The 21,493-nt window shown below is 37.8% G+C and overlaps 1 protein-coding gene across 2 annotated transcripts in view; it reads left to right on the forward strand.

Moving 5' to 3' along the window:
* Positions 1-21,493, forward strand: part of ELTD1 (EGF, latrophilin and seven transmembrane domain containing 1) — a 78,042-nt gene that overhangs the window by 32,547 nt on the left and 24,002 nt on the right. Inside the window, exons 3-9 of one of the 2 annotated variants that reach the window (XM_009333819.1) lie at positions 7,567-7,719; positions 14,013-14,168; positions 14,687-14,757; positions 16,469-16,642; positions 16,735-16,918; positions 19,144-19,260; positions 20,354-20,547. In XM_009333819.1, coding sequence (XP_009332094.1) covers positions 7,567-7,719; positions 14,013-14,168; positions 14,687-14,757; positions 16,469-16,642; positions 16,735-16,918; positions 19,144-19,260; positions 20,354-20,547 — 1,049 coding nt within the window. The remainder of the gene's footprint in view (positions 1-7,566; positions 7,720-14,012; positions 14,169-14,686; positions 14,758-16,468; positions 16,643-16,734; positions 16,919-19,143; positions 19,261-20,353; positions 20,548-21,493) is intronic. The other variant, XM_009333820.1, reaches the window with a different exon arrangement.

Consider the following 21,493-nt stretch of genomic DNA (forward strand, 5'->3'; position numbering starts at 1 on the left):
TCTTCACTTGCACCCCGACAGGTGCCCCAAGACCCCGCTCACCACATCAGCAGGGGATGCCTGACCAGCTCTGAGTTTTGCCTGTAATGGAAGGGATGAATCTTCATAGCGCTCACAGGTCTTCCCCTCATGATCCAGTCATGGAAAGGATGCAGCCAAACAATAAATAACTACTTTGGGGTTTGGACACCCAAACTGAAGCTCCCCACTTGCAGCTGCACAGCTCTGAAGCTTTCTTCCTGAGTCTCCACTGGTCAATGCAGCTCTAAGGTCTCCTCTGGGGGGAGCGGTGAGGGTGCGTTGCTGCTGTCTGCAGTGCATGTAGACCCCTGCTCTCCAGAGGAGGAGAGGAGGCAGTGCTGGGGAAAAGGCAGGACAGGGCCCCTCAACAGCTATTTATTCCCTCCTTTCCTTCTGTTTCACTAATTTGAGCACCCTGTTCCTTTTTATTCTCAAATTCCTGCAGATGCTTGTCTGGGTAAATGCTTTGTTTCCAGTCAAGGACTAGCACTTTTAAAGATTTCTCCCACTTATTCTTCACATACGAGTGATCACAAATCATAGATTTTCTTTTTTTGATACTTCACAAGTGTTGAAAAGTCAGGTTGATCTGTGTGGCTAAACAAATGACAACTTCATCACTGGCACTCACCCAATAATAAATGCTTTTCATGTTTAATTTGTAATGTCTGAAAATAACAGCAAGACATGAGGGAAGCCATTTAGATAATATATTAACCTCTCTGAACCTTGTCCATTCTCTGAAACAACCTGAGTGTGTGCTGAATATGTAGGAACATGCATTTCCTTTTTCTTTTAGACTGTTCTGCCCTGTTCCTTAAACTGGGAGTAAGGGAATTTTTTGTTATGAGGCTCTTTAGTTCAGTCAGACATAAAAGAACTGCTGGGCCAAAATCATCTCTGCGTATACACATAGCTTGTGAAGAATGTGAGAGAAAATATTTGTTTGCTGAACTAAGGACTTCCAGGAGTCCAGCTAGCTGCAGAGCCATCACGTTCAAACTAGTTGAAAACTCCTGCCAAGCTATAAAAACATCCTGAGAAGGCATTGTGAAAAGCTCTTGCAAGGAGGTAGAGAGTTATGAAATTTTAGCAAGACAGGGCTTGCAGTGGCAAGATTTCCTATGCACCAACTGCATGGTCCCCTGTCCCAGTGTAGGACAAAGATGAATCGGGCCCATTATGAAAGCAATTCATATTTAAATGAGATTTCCAGCCCAGTTCTGCAGTCTCAAGTGGTTTTTCTAAGCATCTGCTCTTTCATGCTGATTTAGACCAAACTTGAATGCTGAATCTTTGGAGAATCATAAACAAATTGTGTTAAATTACCATTAATGGAAACATATCACAGGGAAGGAAAGGCAAGGTTGTTAATGGTATTGCTGTTCTTAACTCAGGCTGTGATGGCTGTAGATGCACAGTCTTGCAGCACAGAGGTAATGTATGTAAGATTACCCACTGTTCTGAGACCTCCAGACAAGCTAAGCACAGCGGGGTGAGTAGCACTGGAATTTGTTTTACAGGAAGCCTTTCATTTCCTTGCTTTTGAGGGGTTAAGTGAGGCACTTCAAGTACTGTTCTCCCATGAGAGTTACACTAGGGAAGGGTAGTTTTAGTTTCCCCCAGGGGCTCCATAGCAGATTTGGCAGCAGAGACTGCTGTTGAAAGAGAACAGCCGGATGCAATGAATCAATGTATTCCCCAGCTGCTCTGGTTGCGTTTCCTTCCTACCCAACACTGTCCACTTTTCAGACTACTGTGTCCAATACTGGTCCCCAGCCCTGTGCTGCTACTGCTGTTCTTGATAGATGGGTACACCCCAGAGGCCTCCAACCTTGGTTTCAAAAGGCCTGGATTGGGGCAAAATTAATTGTTGATCTTTTAATTGCTTCTTTCTATGTCATTTGGGGAATGCACTGAATGGAGTAGTGTACAGTAGTATACAGTAACGGCCTCAGTATGAGCTGCTTGTGGTCCTTAGTAACATCAAGCTTTCATTAAACTTATGAAAATCACACTGTCATGCCTATGCTTGTTCAGGTGTGGCTTTGGGAAAACTCAGGTTATCGAACTCAAGCTCTGGTCAGAAGTTCTTAATTCATTAAAATCCTTCTCTGGAATGTCAAGGTGTCGAAAGAGTTCACCTGCAACAGCCAGATTTCTGCTGCCCTAGGAAGCTTGTTGCCTCTCTGGCCAGTTTGGCTGGGTATCCAGGTCAGACCCCACAAAGCACCCTCACCGCAGCACAGATTACCTTGTGTGGGGAGCCAGGACTGTGGCCCCTGCCAAAGCAGCAGAGGAACAAGAGCCTCGAGTGCTCTCCCTGTAGCAAGGCCCCAGTAGAAAGCCTTGGGAGATGTACATCTAATTGGCAGATTTTGATCCAAGACTTTGGGAATTCCATTTCTTCTACAGAAGAGCCGGGAGTCAAGCATGGAAGTCAAGGGCTGAGCTGACAGGCTGTGAAGCTCCAGGGCAGGCTTTCCACGTGGTGGGCTCCCAGGCAGCAATCTCCTTCAGCCATGGGCCATCCCACCACAGGAGTCCTCCAGCTAGCTATCACCAGTGACCAAACTCCAAATTCAACATTGCTATTTTTCCAAGTAAAGGTCACTTACCAATTAATAAAGACCATCAGCCTGACTGATATCAATTTAATTCAATGCCAGAGAGCCCAGAATATATTCTATAATACAAAGTTTCACTTCTACGAAAATCTCATTTCGCATGGACTGGTGAGGACTGAATAGGCACAAATCACTCTGTTTAACTTGGATGGTTTCAACCTTGTTTGTCAGTTACTTGAAGTGAAGGGGGAAACAGTTTACTTCAAAATTTACAAAAAGGAAAAAAAAACTTCTGTGTGTTTGTGAATCAATATGGTAAGTTTCACCCCAAAACTAACTCTTCATATTATATGTCATCATATCATCAAAAAGATGTGCTCCGTGCAATGGAATCCCTTCAAAGCTGTTTTGATAAATCTGCTGCCGTAAGACTTTCCCTCATGACATTTTTCATGTAAAACATGTAAACAGTATTACAAAAAATCTTATATCTAAAACTGATAATTCAAAGCATTTTCTCATGCTTGTCACATTAATAACAAATTATGTCATTTTGTAGCTGTAGTTGCCCCAGCATTTTCATATTGTAGATTATAATTTTATAACCACCCAGTATTAAAGCAGGATATATGACAGGGTAAAACTTGCACTTTAGAAAGTATATAGAATATGATAGAAGAAATCTTCCCTATCCTTTTTTCCTAAAATCTTATTAGATTCCTCTAACTTCCAACTGTATCATGGCCTTAAAATCCACAAATCATTCTTCCTTTTTGTATTTCATGTTTTAAAATTTCTAAAAGAATTGAATGTTCTTTATTCATTGTTAAGTAATATGTGTATGAATTTTGTTTAGCATTGTTATAATACATTTTTGTATAACGTTACCTGATGTAAAAGAGTGATTGTTCAAGCACTGGATCCAATTTATAGCCCTCTGTGACAGGGGAAGACTTCCTTCAATGCCCAAACTTCTGAGTGGGGCTACTCAATCCTAAACCAATGGTGTTCTCATATTAATGAACACATGCAGTTTTAATACAGAATTACCATCCTCAAATCAAATTGAGTTTGAAAGGGGTGTAACAGCTTTTCAGATTTTCTTGCTTTTGAAGATCCTTACACATTTTCAAGAGACGAGCAGAGAAATTATTACATACAGCTAGTAGCTGATTCCCTCTAACCATAATTACATCTACAGTAAAATACATAGTAGCTGCATTTTAAAGGTGGAAAAGGAGAATCAGTTTTAATTTACACCTGTATCATGTAAGCATCCTACCAATGTCCAGGTACATACACATTCCTGCATTCACCCTTCTTTGGGTTATTTAACACAAATTTCCTAGGAAACTATTTATAACCTTCCTCACACTGTGATTTTTAATGATAAGGTTTTAGAGCAATCCAAATAGCATAGAACTGCCATGTAAAAAAAAAAAACAAAACAAAAAAAAAACAATACCAACAAACAACAACCTGTTCCCCACGCCCCAAAAAAAACCACCATTTCTCAAGACAGTTCAGCTATTCAGAAAATTTCTTGTGTATCAAACAGACTTGAATGCAGTATTACCATTTAGCCACAATAATCAACCTTGTCATTTGGCCAATCTTGTTTCTAAAAGTCTCCCAATTTTTCATCAGTTACCGGAATAAAAGAAAAAAATCTTTAAAGGGACACGCATTCCTGAAATACTGCCTGTAGTGTTCAGTGGGTATCTGTGCCAGCAATGAATGCACATGACATAATTAAATTAGGTAGCAACAAAGCAGGTGGATTATACACTTGCTGTCATTTAAAATATCCTCTCTGTATAGACAGAAAGTTTTCTTTAACAAAAAAACCACCTAAAACATTTTTCCATCTGTAAATCCAGTTGTTTTTTTCCTGATGTCCTTTAAATCACAAATCCAATAATAGCATAAATCATGTAAAATTTGGAAAATTACTTTAAGCCCCTGGGCTTCACATTGAACTGCTGTCTGAAGAAAAAATTCAAATTGTTTATACAGAGAACTAGAAGATATTTTTCCCATCGTTGTTGATTTTGTAAAATATTTTGTGTGAAATTAGGCAGATTATTTAAACACATCTAGTCAAACTGTATATGAAGCTCCTTTTTCTTGAAAACTTCTTCCTCGCTTGCCTTTCTCATTAACCCAGAAGTTTTCCATAGCGAGCACCACCCTGGGCCTACTTACATCAGTGACTTTTATGCCATTAATTTCAACGGAAGCACAATGTGGTCCAGTAAATTATCCCCCAGCATGGTCTGCTCGCTATTACATTAGACCATGGGCATAGCGAAAAGAAAGCTCCTTATGAATTTAACTCTTTAAAAATATCCATTCTTGTGTTTGCAATGTAAGTTACTGCTATTTTTCTTCAATGTTCTAAAGATTTCTCACATTATCAAAAAGGTTCTCTCAATAGATAAGCCTTCTAAGGCAATATAGTCACCATTAAACCCCTTACAGACATCCTAAATATTGAGGAAAAACACCAATAATCCAGTAGAGTTAACTAAGCATAATTGTAAAGAATTTATTAATGACCACTGCATGAGTCATTTTAATATTACTTATAAATTTTTTGGACCACCTGAAAAAGGTACTAGTGCTGGATTTTGAGGACTATAGTTGAGCTCCTAGAAAACAAATCCAAAAGAAAAGTTCTTGTATGCAGCCTGTAGCTTTTCTCTCATCAGCTCTGTTATTCCTCTACTTTGAATGAAGTCCTGCAGTGCTCAGTGTCCTTCTACTTCTCATCTTCCATGACTACTATCCCATGAGCTTTCCAAAGTCAACACATGTTATTTTCTAGGATCTATAATATTTTCCCAAGAACAAGTTTACTTGGCAGCTAAAACAGGGTAGTGCACTTCTTTTTGTCATGAAATGCCAGGGTCCAGGAGCAAACTGGGATTGCAAAAGAACCAAACACACAGACACACACAAATGATATTCAAACAAGTGGACCTTGCTACCAAGATTTGTAAAGTGTTATGGGGCCTGCTCTTCACAACGCTGTATGCCAAACTGGTTTCTTCATATTCTCATGCTACGTTTTGAACTTGGATTAACACCACATTTTTTCCTCCCTATCATAATTGCACTTAGACTAATTCGGTTTTACTTTGGCATTCTTTAAATAAGATCCAAATCATCCACCTTCTCTGCTGTATTCTCATGAATACCAAAGCTGTAGAATAAATATTGTTGACATGTGTTGGCAAAGTGCTTTTATACTTGGATTCCTCATTAAATTACATTCAATTTTAGTTATAATGAGCATAATCCATTTGATACTGTTGACCCAAATTCCCCTGAGGAAAGCTGCAGTTCTGAATTGATATTTGCATTTCTGAGTCAACTGAGTAACATTCAAAATCACGTCAGACTTCAAATCTGAAAAATGTCCTTTTCCAATGTTATTCTAGGGGTTGTGACTAAGTTATATTGCAGAAATATATTCCTGCAACGCTTTACAGCTCTTGGTGTACTTTAATCTTGCCACTTCCCTAGCTTACGTGACATTTTACTTATCTGTACCCTATCTCTGTAAACACCTTATGAGAACACTGACCATCAGGAAGCAGAAGCACCTTTCTGAAACTCGTCCCTGGGTGTCTTTTCTGAAATCATATTTCTTCTCCCTGTCACGCTCCTTAATCGTTCTTCTTCTGCAATAAATTGTTATTTCTCTCCCTGTTAGAATTCTTTCCTGTCATTCATCATCTTATGAGTACCTTTTGCTTGAGAACAGGAAAAAAATCAAAATCCCAGTAGACTTCAGGAAGCCTTTAACTCTTTTCCTTTCTCGTGATGTAGAAAATAGAGAACTCCACTCAGAGTGTCATCTTTGGAAGAGTTTCATTGATTTGTTTGTTTCAGACTTTTGGGGTGCTTTGGGAGAAATGGGCTATTTGGAAAGATGGAATTATCAGTATTGTGAGTGTTACTCTCAGTTTCCCAAGTAGAGTGTCTGGATAAGGAAGCTTTTGAAATTTTTCTCAAGTTTGGTTTGAAAATGATTTAATAGACAACAGGGACCTTGGAAGATTCTGGAGAGGAAACAGTTTTATTGAGTCATTGCAGAAGATCAACTATACAGTTCAAAGCATGAGTTTATGATTTCATTTGACCTTTGATCAAGCTAGCTGGATCCCCGTGCTCACAATGATAGCACACGCAGAGGCTCTGCAGAGAGGAAGTAGTCTTAAAACTTGTGTATACAGTTCCTTTTTCATGTATCACTGGGGACACGGGATTAGCCCTGTAAAATAGATCATGTAATTTTGCAGGTACAAAATTGATGACTTGCACAGCAATTGCTAAGAGGTAAAGATCAAGTCATGAATCTTGCTCATCTGTTTGATAAGATCTTTGGGATAACTAAGAAACAACAATACACTTGAAGGCTCAGGTCAGTCAGTAGGACAGTCTTTGTAAGTTTGTTGTCTGGGACTGCTGAGAAATACCACAGAAGGTCTTCAAAAACAAGCCAGAAAAAAACCCATCAGTTTAGCTATATTGATCCTGCTTTGAAGGAATGGGTGATTTCCTGATATCCTTTTGAGCTCTGTTTTCTATAATTCTAAAATTCCCAGATGCATCCTCAGGGTGACTCTCTACCTGTAGATTTTTGGATAGCAAAAAATGTTATCAAATACAACCATGGCAGAACATGTACTTGTCTCAATCCTTTATTCCAAGTGAATATCCAATTAAACCATTCATTTCAGTATCCCACTGGTTTTCTCATTTGTTGACTCACGCAGGACGAGGGCAGAAGAGTGCTGCTGAACACCTGATTACATCCTTGGCAATGGGAAAACTATATAGACAAACACCAAGAGTGCCAGCTCAGCATTCAAAACTTACCTAAATAAAATACTGGAGGCCAAATCAAGCTTTACTGTTTTCTTCAACTGGCAAATGCAAATATATGTCTCCATAATTTATGTCTTGACAGATGATAATGAATGTGAAAATGCTACTCAGCCTTGTGGAGAGCATGCCAATTGCACAAACACGGTGGGAAGTTATTTCTGCATGTGTGCACCTGGTTTCAAATCCAGCAACGGTCAACAAACTTTTGTACCTAATGATGGAACCTCCTGCGTGGGTAAGTTATTAATGTCTGCCAGCTAGCTTTACGTTGTCACTCTTCTCTTATTGCTTCTGTTAATTATAGAAATCTAACAAAATGCTTTCGGACTTGTTAAGTTTGGTGTCTAGATATAAAATTCCCACAATTTGGACTGGTACAGACTTAATATTCCAGCTCAGGCCCACACTTCTCACTGATAACACAGCAGCTGCCATTGCTTTCAGTAACACTTCAATCTTGACTCTGCTCACGATATTTTTAATCCACATGTCACAGTTTTAGATGATGACTATATAGTTAAGGTAACACAGAAATCCCCAATCCACCTAATTATGCCCCTGTTTCACTGATCTCTGAGCAAGGTTGTCATATTCTTAAAACAAAGCAGAGTGACGAAGTATTCTGCATTCAGGTTGCTCAGGACCAACAAAATTCCCTATACATTTGACCTACTGTGCTCCAAATAACTTTTGTTTGGGGGCTTTGGTTGGGATATTTTTGGTAATTTTTCAAGTCTGATCAAAAGCAATGAGCAAGATCAGTAGTTATCCTGCCTCCTGTGCCATCCATCAGCCTCTGTTTCTGTAGCAGTTGGATGGAACATGTTCAAGATTACAGGGGAGGAAAAGTTCTCTGGAAAAATGTTATTTCTGAAGAACTATGCAATCCTTTAGGATTTCCTTTGAATGGAAGAACTGTAACTATTTCTCTTTTTTCAAACTCCTGATAATTTTCTCTGTATGTTGCAACAGTCCTTAGGGAATGGGAAAATGAGAAATAAATCTATTGCCCTTTGTACCTTTATGCTGACTGTGTCTCATTCTAGGTATGTCTCCTGTGAGCTTGTGAGTGCTGACAACCTCTCTTCTTACTGCTTTTAATATCAGCAGAATGGCTGCATATTAAGCCAGAAAGTGATCTAATCAACATTTCTTGCCCATTGCTCACATTCATTTAAAAAACTCTGCTTTATCCAGCCGCTATGAATCGTTCTTAAATTAGCTGGGACTGAGACTGTTAGCACATTGAGCTGTAAATATTCTCGCAGTTTCTGGTCCAGGCTTTGATTTTTAAGTTATGACATTTCCTCAGCTTCAGAAGTTTTGTCTTCAAAGTTACTTCTCTGACTGTTCTTGTGTCACTTTAGCTTTTTACCATTAGCTTGTTAATTTCTTTTTTTCTTTGCCCTCTTTTCTTTACTGGGTGGACTGATCTTTTTTTATCCTCTACTGGGGGTTAGTTTACCACTTTTCTTCTTTTTGCAAATCCATATGGGAGGAGCTGAGAGCTTCCAAAACTCACACTGAAATAAAGAATTACCTGTGGGCACCTTTTCTCATTAAACAAGTGTACCAATTACTTTACCAAGCAGTGAGTCCTAAAGACAACCTTTTGATCCACAATTAATTTTCTATTTTATCTGTCAGGGAAACCATAATAAGATATCTTGTACCCAATGGATCTGCTGCTACAGGTAGTAGATATGACTCGCACACAAGCAGCTGACAGCAGTGTATTCAGAGTGTACTATACACAGCTGAAGCAAACACTGAAGCTGTCATTGTAAATACAGTGCAAGTTATCCAGTACAAATTGGAGGACAGAGCTACCAAGTATCCCTCCTACCCAAGTTTATAGGGCCCCAAAATATTTTGAGATTCTGCAAAGTCAAGTTTTCTTTTTAATATATGTGTATAATGTATATGGCAGTAACTTTAAAAATACAGAGGTTGAATTTTGGAGAGTATGCCATTATGCAACCTGTTTGTTTATGCCATCCAACCTATCTGGAGTTCCCAGTGGTGCAAGTGTGGTACGTCACTGTGTGTGTGTGCGTCCATTTCAAAGTCCATGTGCATACGCATGTGTGTTCCTCCCCTCTTTGGATATTATACTAAACTTCCAATTATAAAGTGATTATAACTCTCAAGGTAGTGGATAAAAAGAAAACTTGGAACAACGGCTTTGGGAAATATCAGTTCACCCTTAATCCAACCAGAATGTTGAGGTTTGAGTTGAGGGTCAGTAGTATTTCGTCCATGTTACCAGGCAGACAATGAAACATGCGGATAGAGGAGGAACTGCAGGGTAGGAAGGGAGAGAGAGAAAAAGAGAAGCAGAAAGGAAATGGAGAAGAGAGGAATGCAGAGATGTGATATTTCTGAAGATTATACTTTTGTGCTGTCCTGAACGAGAGCTATTAAAATCTATTTACTGTGTAAAAGCCATGCTTTTCCTTAGACTTCACATCTTATTGAATGTTCATCTGCAGATAAAAAGGTGAAATATAAACCTACTTTTTTCACTCCGGTCAACAGAGTAAAACTGTGAAAATGGCCATCTGTAAAATGAAAGTGACATCTGTGCCACTCTGCCTTTTCCAGGAACATGCTATTAGTTTTCTTCAGGTATTTCTGAGAGCACTGGGAAGGCACCATTCTCCATCGCATCCTTTTCTGTGACAGGGGAGTTGTACAGTGGATGGGACATGGCATTATGCCACATTGCTAACTTTTCTTTTACCTGTGCCATTCGTAGGCTTTTTCATTTCTACTTTGTGTGTGCTGCTGCCTTCCACAGTATGGAGACATGGGGAGGGAACATCTAGTCCTTTGCAATTGGACTTTTCAATCACTTGCAAGCTACTAATAAGCAGAAGGTATAATGTAGACATCAAGCTGTCTTGACTGACTGGTGAAGAATCAAAGCGATGTAGGTACAATCCAGTAATTGGCAAGACTGAACATAATAACTGTTCTCAGTACTTTTAATTTAATTGGAATTTCCTTGCCTGCTGCAGAAAATGAGGAGTGACAAAGCACAGAAATAAAATAAAAGGTTATAAATCTATTTTCACACTGGCCTAAGTGGTGTTGGTGATATTATTTTTCTGATCTGAGCTATCATAAAAGCTTCAAAGTTCAGCTCCAGGATTTGTTTTGAATATTTGCTAAAAGGCCAGGGCTTTTTGCAGAGCTATGGCAAATGCTCTTCTGTTTAAAAAGCTGCTGTTCTTCAACCTTTGCTCAGGAATGTTGTCTGTGAAGACTGCTCACGCAAGCCTTGGCAGCCCCGTCCCGCTTCCATAGTAGATCAAGGAGGACGGTTTGAGATCCTCGCCCCAAAGCTCCAGTAAAATTGGATTGCTGAAAGCACTGACAAGCTGTTGTCCGTGTGTGTCCAACAATTGCATATTCGGTTAAAAAGGCATAACTACAAAATATAAAGAAACAAAAACCTACAACTACTGCACACAGTATTTCAAAGCAGGAACTTAAAAGCAGCATACTTGCAACTGTCACAAATTGTTGGCTGCCCCTGACAATCTCATTGATTTAAAAGGGATACAAAGCTGATTAGTACCTTGCAAGATCAGGCATATTGCCTTTTAATTTTGTCATCCGGGAGATTTTTTTTCTCCAGGAAACAGTAAATTAGATAGGCGTGATATGGACTCATTCCATATGGACAACTCAACTGCAGAAAGTCTATTTGCATATACTCGACAGAGTGTCTCTATCAGACTTTAAATAGCCATCCTGCTGCCAGAGATGTGCCTTGGTGCTTAAGTTTCTGCTGTTGTTTTGGATAATCCTGACTTCTCATTAAAATCTCCATTACACTTAATATCTGACATAATTACAAAAGGAAGGGTAATTTGTATGACTGCCCAATAATGACAAATAAATGATTTACCAAACTAAAGGCTCACAAAAAGCAAAATATCGGAATAATTTTGAAATATTTGCATCAGTAAATCACATGGAAACCTAATACTTAGCAATGGTAGTCTGGAAAGTATTCAAATATTTATTTATTTATTTATAAGTCATTGTAAGTTTTAGCAAAGCTTGTTGTCATTTTTTGGTGTTTTAGCACTGCATTACATGCTGAATATCTTGTTAAGATGTACATGTCCTTCTCCTTGTAGCTGACAAGGCCAAAAAAGTCTTTGGTATAAGGCTGATGTGTGTTCTTGTTATACAAACTGGTATCGTCATGGTTTTCACCCTTGCCACTTCAATTCATTCAAAGTTTGACTGTCTTACACAGAGTCACACAACAGGGCACTGACAGGCACCCACTTGTTTCAAAAAGAGCTTTATAATTTACTGATGTGAGAGGTTATTTAAATGCCAAGAGTAAGAACTTTAGCCTTATGTCTTTAAATGACAGCATTTAATTATGAGGGAGCCTGTGTGTAGCACTATATCACGCTTTTTTCCCCTCTTTTCTTCACTTTTGCCAGATTCATTGGTGTACAACCTGGTTAGCTCCATGACTATATGACAATCCAAACGATACAAAGACAGATAATGCAAAACTCAGCTCATTAAAGAGAAACATTTGCAGTTTGGGGCATTAAGTATGGAAACAAACTATTGCCCTAATGCAGATAATTACAATTTAACCTCATACATTAAACTTCAGTGCTTGCACCAACCCATTCAAACACACAGCCTCTTTGGCGGCTCTCCCTGATGAGCAGAGGTGGTTGCGCTGGAGAGGGCAAATGCGCTTCCAGCCCCACCTTTCCTTCCCGCCTGTGCCATGTGGGAGTCTGAATGGCTTTTCAATGGGAGCTTCTGAACCTCATTTCAGGTGCAAAGCAGAGCCACTGATCAGTGAGGAAAATAGGGAAGTGAAAATGAGGTGGGACCTCAACCATCTCCTTGAACCCCAGGAAGACCTCTAGGATTACGAGCAGAAGAAAGGGAGCTGAGAATTAAGCACAAAACAGCAAAAATTGTGTGGATGCAAACTGTTGGGAAACTCCATTAAAAGTTTAAATGCATTTTACAGTTACCCCATCTAAAAAAAAAAAAAAAAATCTGATTATTTATAGAGGCTCTCTTGTCATTAGTGAAGAATGTTCTACAAAGTTACCAAAAACGCTCTGCAAATAGGCAGATGGCCCCCAGGTATCCTTCAGACATCCTTCTGCTTTCCCTAGATATATTCACAGAGATGCAGTACATTTTTTCCATTCTTCCACAATTTCCGTTTCTCTAGCAACCTTATTTCACATACATTATTGCTCATTCTTGTTCTACTCCTTTTTGAAAACCACCAACAATCTTGTATCAAAATAAGAGTGCAAAAATAGTTCTTATATGCTAATAGCACATTTCCAGCCCCCCACATCTGCTTTCTGTCTGTCTGTTCTTAACACCCATCTGGCTGCACAAAGGCCTCCTATCAGTTCAGGTAGCTATTCTCCTCCGCTGATCGGTTAATCAGTTCTCCTTTTTCTCTAATTTCTTTCCCAAATTCAGTGTCATGCCAGTCCTTAACTTAGGTTGTCTTCCTCTCTGGTTCATCCATTCCCCTCTCTACCTTTACTGTCCTTCAGTTCAGTTCTCAGCACCTTCTCCTCTCAGGCTGTTCCTTTAAATCTGCTCATGTGTCACTTCTTCATTTTTCAAGTCTTTTCGTCAGATATACCTGTCCCAAAGCTGTTCACTCTTTTCTCCTTTCCAGCACAGCATTTCACAGTCCATTACTTCATTCTTCAGAATTATTTGGTATTGTTCCCAGTTTACTTTCTCCGTTGAGTTATTTGATCTTTATCCTCAGCCAACCAAATAATGCAAAAGAATCCCTACGCCAGCCAGAGAGTTAGTACCCAGCTCTCCTAAACTGATCAATTCATTGATTCCCTTACCGGAATTCATCGGTTTTACTCTTGGACTGTGCCCCACCCAGTTACTGAACCTGTCTACCTAATGGCAAATTATTTAGAAGCACAAAAGCCATTTTAGGCAAATGTAATTTAAATGTGGATTAAAAAAAAGACTTGCCAAGCACTTTAAAGGGCACAGAGCTTAAATTTTAGATTAACGAGATGGATAGAGTGATCTTTTGTAGCATCTTTTTAAAGCCGTGACTTAAAAGAAAAGACTGCAGTTTTCTTTCTCTTTTCTAACTGAATCATAAGGCTGAGAAAATCTATTTAGCCTAATCTCTGGAAAATGGATTTTAGATGATTTGCATCATGCCGAGCATTTTGTTATGATAGAATTAATATTTGCACTCATGGTTTTAAAACATGATCAATGCAGTATTATATAGTAATAAAAGTGGTGGTATAAAAATATGATCAATTATGATTTATCCTTCTAATCCCTAAGTATTATAATTGGCAGGTGTTTTGCCATTAAGTTTGCCTTTTCGGTTTTTGCTTTTTTTTATTCCATGAAATTTTATTATGAAACTGCTTGCAGTGTGCAGGGCTATTATCAACAAAGCAGCAAGGCATTAGTCTGTAAATACTTAATAAAAAATTCAATTTCTCACGATATTTGCAGATGTAGATGAGTGCAGCAATGAAGGAACTGTTGCCTGTGGAGATCATGCAAAATGTGAAAACGTGGATGGAGGGTTTAACTGCTCCTGTAAGGAAGGTTTTCAACCATCCACAGGAAAATTGCAGTTTAAGCCAAATGATGGCACTTCCTGCCAAGGTACATGATATTATAAAGGTTTATGTGTTATTATAGAGCTATATCTTCTGAGAAACCCACCAGTGCCTCTTTATCTTCAGTTAGATTAATCAGCGAGACATGAAAAAGAGGCAAGGCAGTGGCATCTACATTTCCTGAGAATAGAATCATTTTGTAAATGCACCTTTGCTAAACAATGTGATCAAATCCATTTGAAATAATGGTTACCTCCTCATAGTTGTCAGATCTGAACTCCTCTCTGTAAATTTGAGCTGCCTCTTAACTTCATCTGTGGAAGTCCCAAGGAAAGGCGCCAAACTCTACCAGAGTAAAACAAAAACTCAGAGTCCAATCCTGTAACTTTGGCCAAGATAAAGTCTTAGTAGCTGACGTTTTTGAATGGAGTGCTGCGTCTTATGTGCATAAATTCAGAATGCTGGTGGTTTGGGGAATAACTTAGACAGGAGCTCTGACAATGAGTGTATATTGAATATTGATTAAACTGCAATTTATAATTAGTTTCTTTTTAATTTCTACAGAAAATCCAAAGGCCAAGTGTGAGTTATACAAAGACTGTATAACTGAACATATTAATAGAACTTTAGCTGGAGTAAGTAGCATTGGTTTATAGATTAATTTCCAAATCTTTTAATTGCTTCTGTTTGAAACTGTTATTTCAATTATAATAGTTCTTAAGGAGCTTTTAGCAAATGCTTGAAGCATACAATTGAACTTAAGCGTGTTTACAGAAATCTTTTTAATAATTTCAAATTATTTGAACTGGGTTGTATGTTCAAATCATGATAATAACTTGCTGGGAATCTGTGTGTTCCGTTTCCAGCAAAGTGAGTCATGATGCATGAAAAATTCAGAAGTGTGGTAATCACTCAACTGTTTCTGTAATTTCTGAAGTTACACACTGCTGCATTTACTGATGTGCAATTATTTGCTTGTTCAGAGTGAAAGGCAGCAAGAGAGCTTACAAAAGTAATGTCAACAAGGGACAAAATAGAAAATGGAGCAATAACATCCTGGTGTGCTAGTACATTTACTCCTCAAAGCATAGTATGTAAAGTGGTACAGAATTTATAGACTCAAAGACTCTGGACTCAAGATTTTTTTTTCCACCAGAAGCAGAGATTCCTGAAGCAAATTAAAAAAAAAAATTAATGAATTCACTATTCATTAGTCTACAGCTATAGTATTGTTTAATTTAAAAGGATAAATGAAACATAAGCATAAATAAATTAAAACCAATTGTATATGTTTGCATTTTATATTAAGCAGTTTGTCGAAGTTACGAGATTCAGAAAGATTAATTTAAAGACTTTTATTAACCTAGTGTAAGATACACATTGTATTAACATGCTTTCTATGTTAACCTGCAATGTAATACATTATATTAAATATAATACGTGCTTACCACATTTATGTGCAAAGACGTGGTATACGTCACAGCAGGATCTTAGAGCGAGTTTTTTTTTAAATACGTAGTCAAACGAAACTTAAAGTAATAAGTCAAGATACCTCAATTTTATGTAAATAACAGCGTGTCAGATTTTAGCTTAGTTTTTAGCCTGTGTTGTAGTTCTATTCAGCTTCAGTCAAAAATGAGGCAAGCCCCATAAAAGCTGTTCAGCAGCAGAGACTACGGATCTTCCAAAACCTGGTGTTGGGGGGCTTTTTGTTGGATAAAATCTCATTAGATTTCAGAATTGTGAAGTAGAAATTCTTTTCTTATTCAGCCAGGATACTGAAACTTGCAATCTTAATCATCTCACTCTCTCTAGCCTACTACTTTTTAAACTAATTGTTTTATGTAAGTACATTTAGCAGTTCATAAATTGAAGTAGTGAAGGTGAAATAGGCAGTACAGTTTCACTAAAGTACGCGCTTTATAACCTGCATTTGAAAAAAACCAACCACAAAATATACAAATACTGCCCATCTGCTCCCACCTCTTCAGCTAAAATTTAACAGAAAAGAGTCAACAGAGTAACCATTTCACTGCTATTTAAATATTTTTGCAGAACATTTACTAGTTCATTTTGGAGCATTAGGATAAATAAAACTGAGCTGCAGTAGTAAAAAAAAAAAAATTAAGGATTGCACATGACTCTTTTTTTAATCATAGTTGCTTGTTAGGGTTATACCAGACATGTGTAACACCATTACTTTATAGGTCAACCTGTTGATTTAAATAGTGCCTCTTTTTATGCACAAGCATCTTAAAAGCCAGTGTGTTAATTCACAGAAATCAGACATTTGCAGAAATGTGTCTTTACTTGTTTCATTAAGATGCAAGTTCTTGTATTTTTCAGATTAGTCATTTAAAAACACCCCTGATGATGCTGCAAGAAATTAATAAAAATACGTTGGGACCGCTTTTACCTATAGATGTGATTTCATATGTTGAAGCACTATCTTATTCATCGCTGAATACCATGTATTACTCTGTTTCTGACAGTGAAGCACTTCGTAATACAACCATTAATGTGAGTAGATCAAGCCTTAAAGATGTGGGGTTCTTTCTTATTTTACAAATAGCATATGACTCCTCCACTTAAAAATATTCTTTTATTTATAGGTTTTGGTTAACACCGTGAACAATTTTTTACAAAAAGACAAAATTACAGTCTGGGAAGCTCTTCCTGTAGATAACCAAAGACGGAGCCTGACTAAGCTGCTGCATACTGCAGAACAAGCGACGCTTCTCATGTCGCAGAACTTCAAAAAGACAACACAGCTAGATGCTAATGCAAGTGACATAGGTAAAATAAAGACAATTAATCTAAGGTATACTTCAGATGTGGATTACACTGAGGAGTTTTTCAGCACAATTATGAAGATTAGAAATGGTGTTATGTGAAACACCCAGGTGTTAATTTGTATGAGTTTCATAACTAACACCTGACTTTCAGTGTAGGTATCATAATTTTCAAAGATTGAACATTTGAGCCTAGAAAAAACTTGAGAGGCTGTGGGAAGTTGTCCTTTCAGATTCTCTTTCAATCTCTCATTATAGTCACACCATCACAGTGAATCTGGATTCATCTTATACGCACAAAATTATCCTATGCACCTTATATGCACAAAAAACACCAGTGGAATGAAATTTGGATTTGCTCTATACTGTTTTGTTACTCTTTTTGGTTCAGTGAAGGTATTATAAATGAACTTGGAATAAGGATTGTACCTAGTGAGTCAAATCTTGCGTGGCTTTTTTTTCAGAGAAATTTCTCATTTTAAGACGAATTTCAGAGGAGAGAAATTGGTTAGTCTCACTTGCACCATTTTGCTCTCCTACCTTCTTCCTGTGTGCTGGTGTCTTCACATCAATTCCTACTGATTTTCCTGTGGTAATAATAGTTTTACCATTCCTTCAATGGGAGCAGAGTAAGGCTAATACCAGCCGCTTTTGAAAATCCTAACAAAGCACTGCTGATTCCTTTGGCAAGGGCCACTCTTTCATTTTTGTTTTTCTGAATGTACCCAAACTGTATGTGACCTGATTTCTTATTTTAGATTCAGTACAGTCCTTCAGTGCCTCTTACTGGTTTGCCATTTTATAAGATGACTTGAGAAAGATTCCTCCTTTGGTCTCGAGGCAGGTCAAACCACCTGTTCTTCCCTCATCTTTCTGAAACTAAATTAGCGAGAGTGATGAAAAAGTAGGGAGGGATTTGTTCCATGACATAAACTCTGTAGAAGCAGATTTATGTTAGTGCAGAGCACCTCTGGTTCTGCAGCAGATCCAGAGCGGTGCCAGGAGCTGGCTGTAAAGCCCCTGTTCCCCCACCACCCTGGCTGAAAGCAGGAGGTCTCTTGGCCACAGAGCTGAGCCCATGAAGGTCGAGAAGAGAAGATTTGGGTGCAGCCTTCGGTGGCAGTGTAGACATCAGTCAGACCCCGGCAACAAAAAAAATCGGATAAGGAGAATGGGGAGGAATTTCCATGTTGAAAGGTCGATGATTTTTTGGCTTGCTTTTGGTTTAAAATGGGAAACTGTATGAGCTCCTTTCCAAATTGGCCCCAAACTAAAATTTTTTGTTATTGTTTTTCAGCATGAATATATTTTCCACAGGGCTCATATGTGCCCCACACATCTATTTTGGGACAAGTCCTACAACATTCCCCCTCTCCCTCCACTACTTTTTATGGTGCAAACTCTTGAACTACAAGCTTTTCAAAACTCCAGCCACAGAAAACTATTTCTTACATCCTGACAAACATTTTCTGACAGCTGGTCTATTGAATAGCTCATATTATTTTTGTGTGCTGTGCTATAAGCAATGCAGATGGTCTAGCTTAGTGATATTCCTCCATCAGTCAAGTTTTAGATTTGTTGTTTTGTTTTATTTTTAAAAAAAGGCCTGATTGACTTTTTTTTGTTCCCATCCTGGGTGATTGAAACTCAGCACTATAATGAACCAAGTAAAGAGCTCAATGTCCTCTAATGTAGTTTTTGTCCTGAGGGGTGATGCTTGTTTGTTTGCTTTTTGACAAGACACATCATTATTTCATGGTGCAATGTGCATTTGGTAGCATGGATAGATAACTATAAAATATATACTTTTCAAAAATTGGCTCTTATCAAATGTTACTATTCAGTAGAGAATTTTATGCTTTGCTTTTTACAATTGTGATTTGTGGTCCCTTTCAGAAATGCATTTTTAATAAAGCAATAGCTCTTCCTAAAGTAACCTACATTATTCTTTCCAGTGCCTAATTTAATGCAAGGTAAATAAAAGACTATATTTTTCATGGAAAGGGTAAAAAGTATGAGAGCAAACTGTATGCATGAAAATAACAAAACATAGAGGTTTAAGCAAACATGTTATATTAATAGCATTTTTCTTGAAAGATTTGGCACAATGATATATTCTTAAAATTCACGGTAATTATGCAATCCAATAGCACATTTATTAACCCAACTGTAAATTATGGTAGACCATAATGGAACTGTGATTTGTACAGTATTTTTCTTCTTTTGCAGCACTCAAGGTTTTTGCTTTTGATTCACACCACATGAAACACATTCACCCTCACGTATACACGGGGGGAGATTACATAAAGATCTCTCCAAAGAAGAGAGAGGAATCTCATCCTAATGGTAAGAAGCAAAGGTTAGAGAGTAGGTGGGTTAATAAACACCTTGGATAGACTTATACCCACTAGTAAATAACCAAATGTGCAGTTTACCAAGACTGAGCTTCAGCCCTGCTAACTACAGAGGAGTCAAGGTATTTTTATCACCATCTCTCTTACCCCTTTATTGTCTCAAGACTGATATTTCTAACGTTTCCAGAGACACAGTGAGTATCCAGTGACTTTTAACACTGGATATTGGTACCAAAGACCTGAGCTTTATCCTTTCTCAGCCACCATGTGACTTTGGACTGGCCCCTTCAACTCTCTGTGTTACTTCTCCAAAAATTGGTGCATCTTTTCTATTTAGAGAGTAGCTCACTGGGGCAAGAACATGTAGTCTTCAGTACCAAAACCAGCAGGGCCCAGATCTTGGCTTGGACCTGAGAGTGCTACAGAAATGGCTTACAACTACTGTCATTACTAAAAATAAATAAATGTGTTTAAACAGCTCTGGAATTAAACAACCTAACATAGAAAAGATTTTTTTAAATCTTAATCTTCCAGCTAATCTGAATCTCACCACCTATCAGTACCTAAAAATTTGGTTTATCTTGGTACCAGGGAGAAAAATCACATTTTTTCAGATCAGCACTGCATCCTAAAATACCTTTTGCTTTGTTTTTCCCTATGTGTCTTCCACCCTGGCTCAACTATAATGGAAGTCAAAGCAAGCCAGATACTTCAGAGGGGCCCAATATTTACCTTAGGTCTGAGCCATTTTAGTTTATGAGACCTAACACCGCACATGCAGCCAACTGCAGAACAGCATCAAGCATATATTACTCTAGAAAAAATACATATGCATATATCTAATTAGAATTTCCAATGCGAACACACATTTTTATTTCTAATGGCAGTTACATTGTTTTAAATAAAGCTATATTTCATTGTCTCTAAAACATTTTTATAAGTATTCCACAAAGATTCCATCTGTTTTGCATATTTTATACAATAGCAGTAATAATGTCTATTGTTTATTGTTTCCTTAATGTCTTCAATTTTGTTCTTCTATAAAAAAACCACAAACTACTAAACATGGTCTGTTTGATTGATAGGCACCGTTGCAGTTGTCTTTCTGCGGTATAGCAATATTGGTTCTTTGCTTTCATCGCCTAAAAACCGCTCCTCGAAAGATACTTCAGAGCAGAGACAGACAGTAAGCTCATCAGTTATAGCTGTTGCAATTAGCTCAAATCCACCTACACTCTATGAGCTTGAGAAAATAACATTCACCTTAAAGTATGCCAAGGTAAGGGTTTTTTTATTATCAACTTCATATAAAACAAAACAATAGCTAATCATTTTATGTGATGTAACCATACCTGCAGTGTATGATATATTGAGACATAATTCTGTTGTTTGCTGATGTTTGTCATTTATTTTTCTAATAAGATTAATCTCAAATGTGACATCCTAAGTGCAATATACTAAATATAATACAGCTGAAAATTGCTATGGCACTAAAGCAAGGGCAACAATTCCATCTTTGCTGAGTTGTAGTATGAATAAAATGTAGATGCTGGAACCAGAGAATATTACAGGTCTTGACTATTCTGTATTTAGATGGGTTTTTTTCTGAAAGTTTATCAGATGGTTAAGCACGCGTACTAAAAAAAGCGAAGAAATGCTTGAAAGTTCACGCAAAAAGTTAACCTGGAGCTAGGAGGTAGTATCAGAACCTATCGTATTGCAACTTTGTTATTTCTGAAATCTGAACACATTTATTTAAAACTGAGAATTTTACTTCCAGTACATATAGATGTTGCTGACTTCACTTGTATGTGAAGAATCACCTTACATGTCACAAAGGATCATCAGAAACATAACAAGAAAGTGACTCTGTAGGGAGGTGGGCAGTGGGACAAGGTGTTAATCTTGGTTATGCAGCTTTTAAATTTGTTACTTGCCTTCTAATATTTGAGTCAGAGATCACCTTTATATAAATTTGCATATATTTATACAGCCTCTAATACAGTGGGGACCTTATCTTTGACTAGAGTTAGTAAGCACTAACTGTAATAAATAATACTAATGGTCTTATTCATCTCTGTCGTTGCACCTGATATAGCAGGTGTGATATGACCCTGGCTGTATCCCAGATTACTTTGTAAAATGCACAGAATAAGTCTCAGTTTTTGAACTGCTCGTTTGGAAGGGACTACGAGCAGGACAAGTAATGTGGCTGTAACCTTGGG

This window comes from Pygoscelis adeliae, unplaced genomic scaffold (assembly GCF_000699105.1).
Source record: "Pygoscelis adeliae isolate BGI_AS28 unplaced genomic scaffold, ASM69910v1 Scaffold10, whole genome shotgun sequence".
NCBI lineage: Eukaryota > Metazoa > Chordata > Aves > Sphenisciformes > Spheniscidae > Pygoscelis > Pygoscelis adeliae.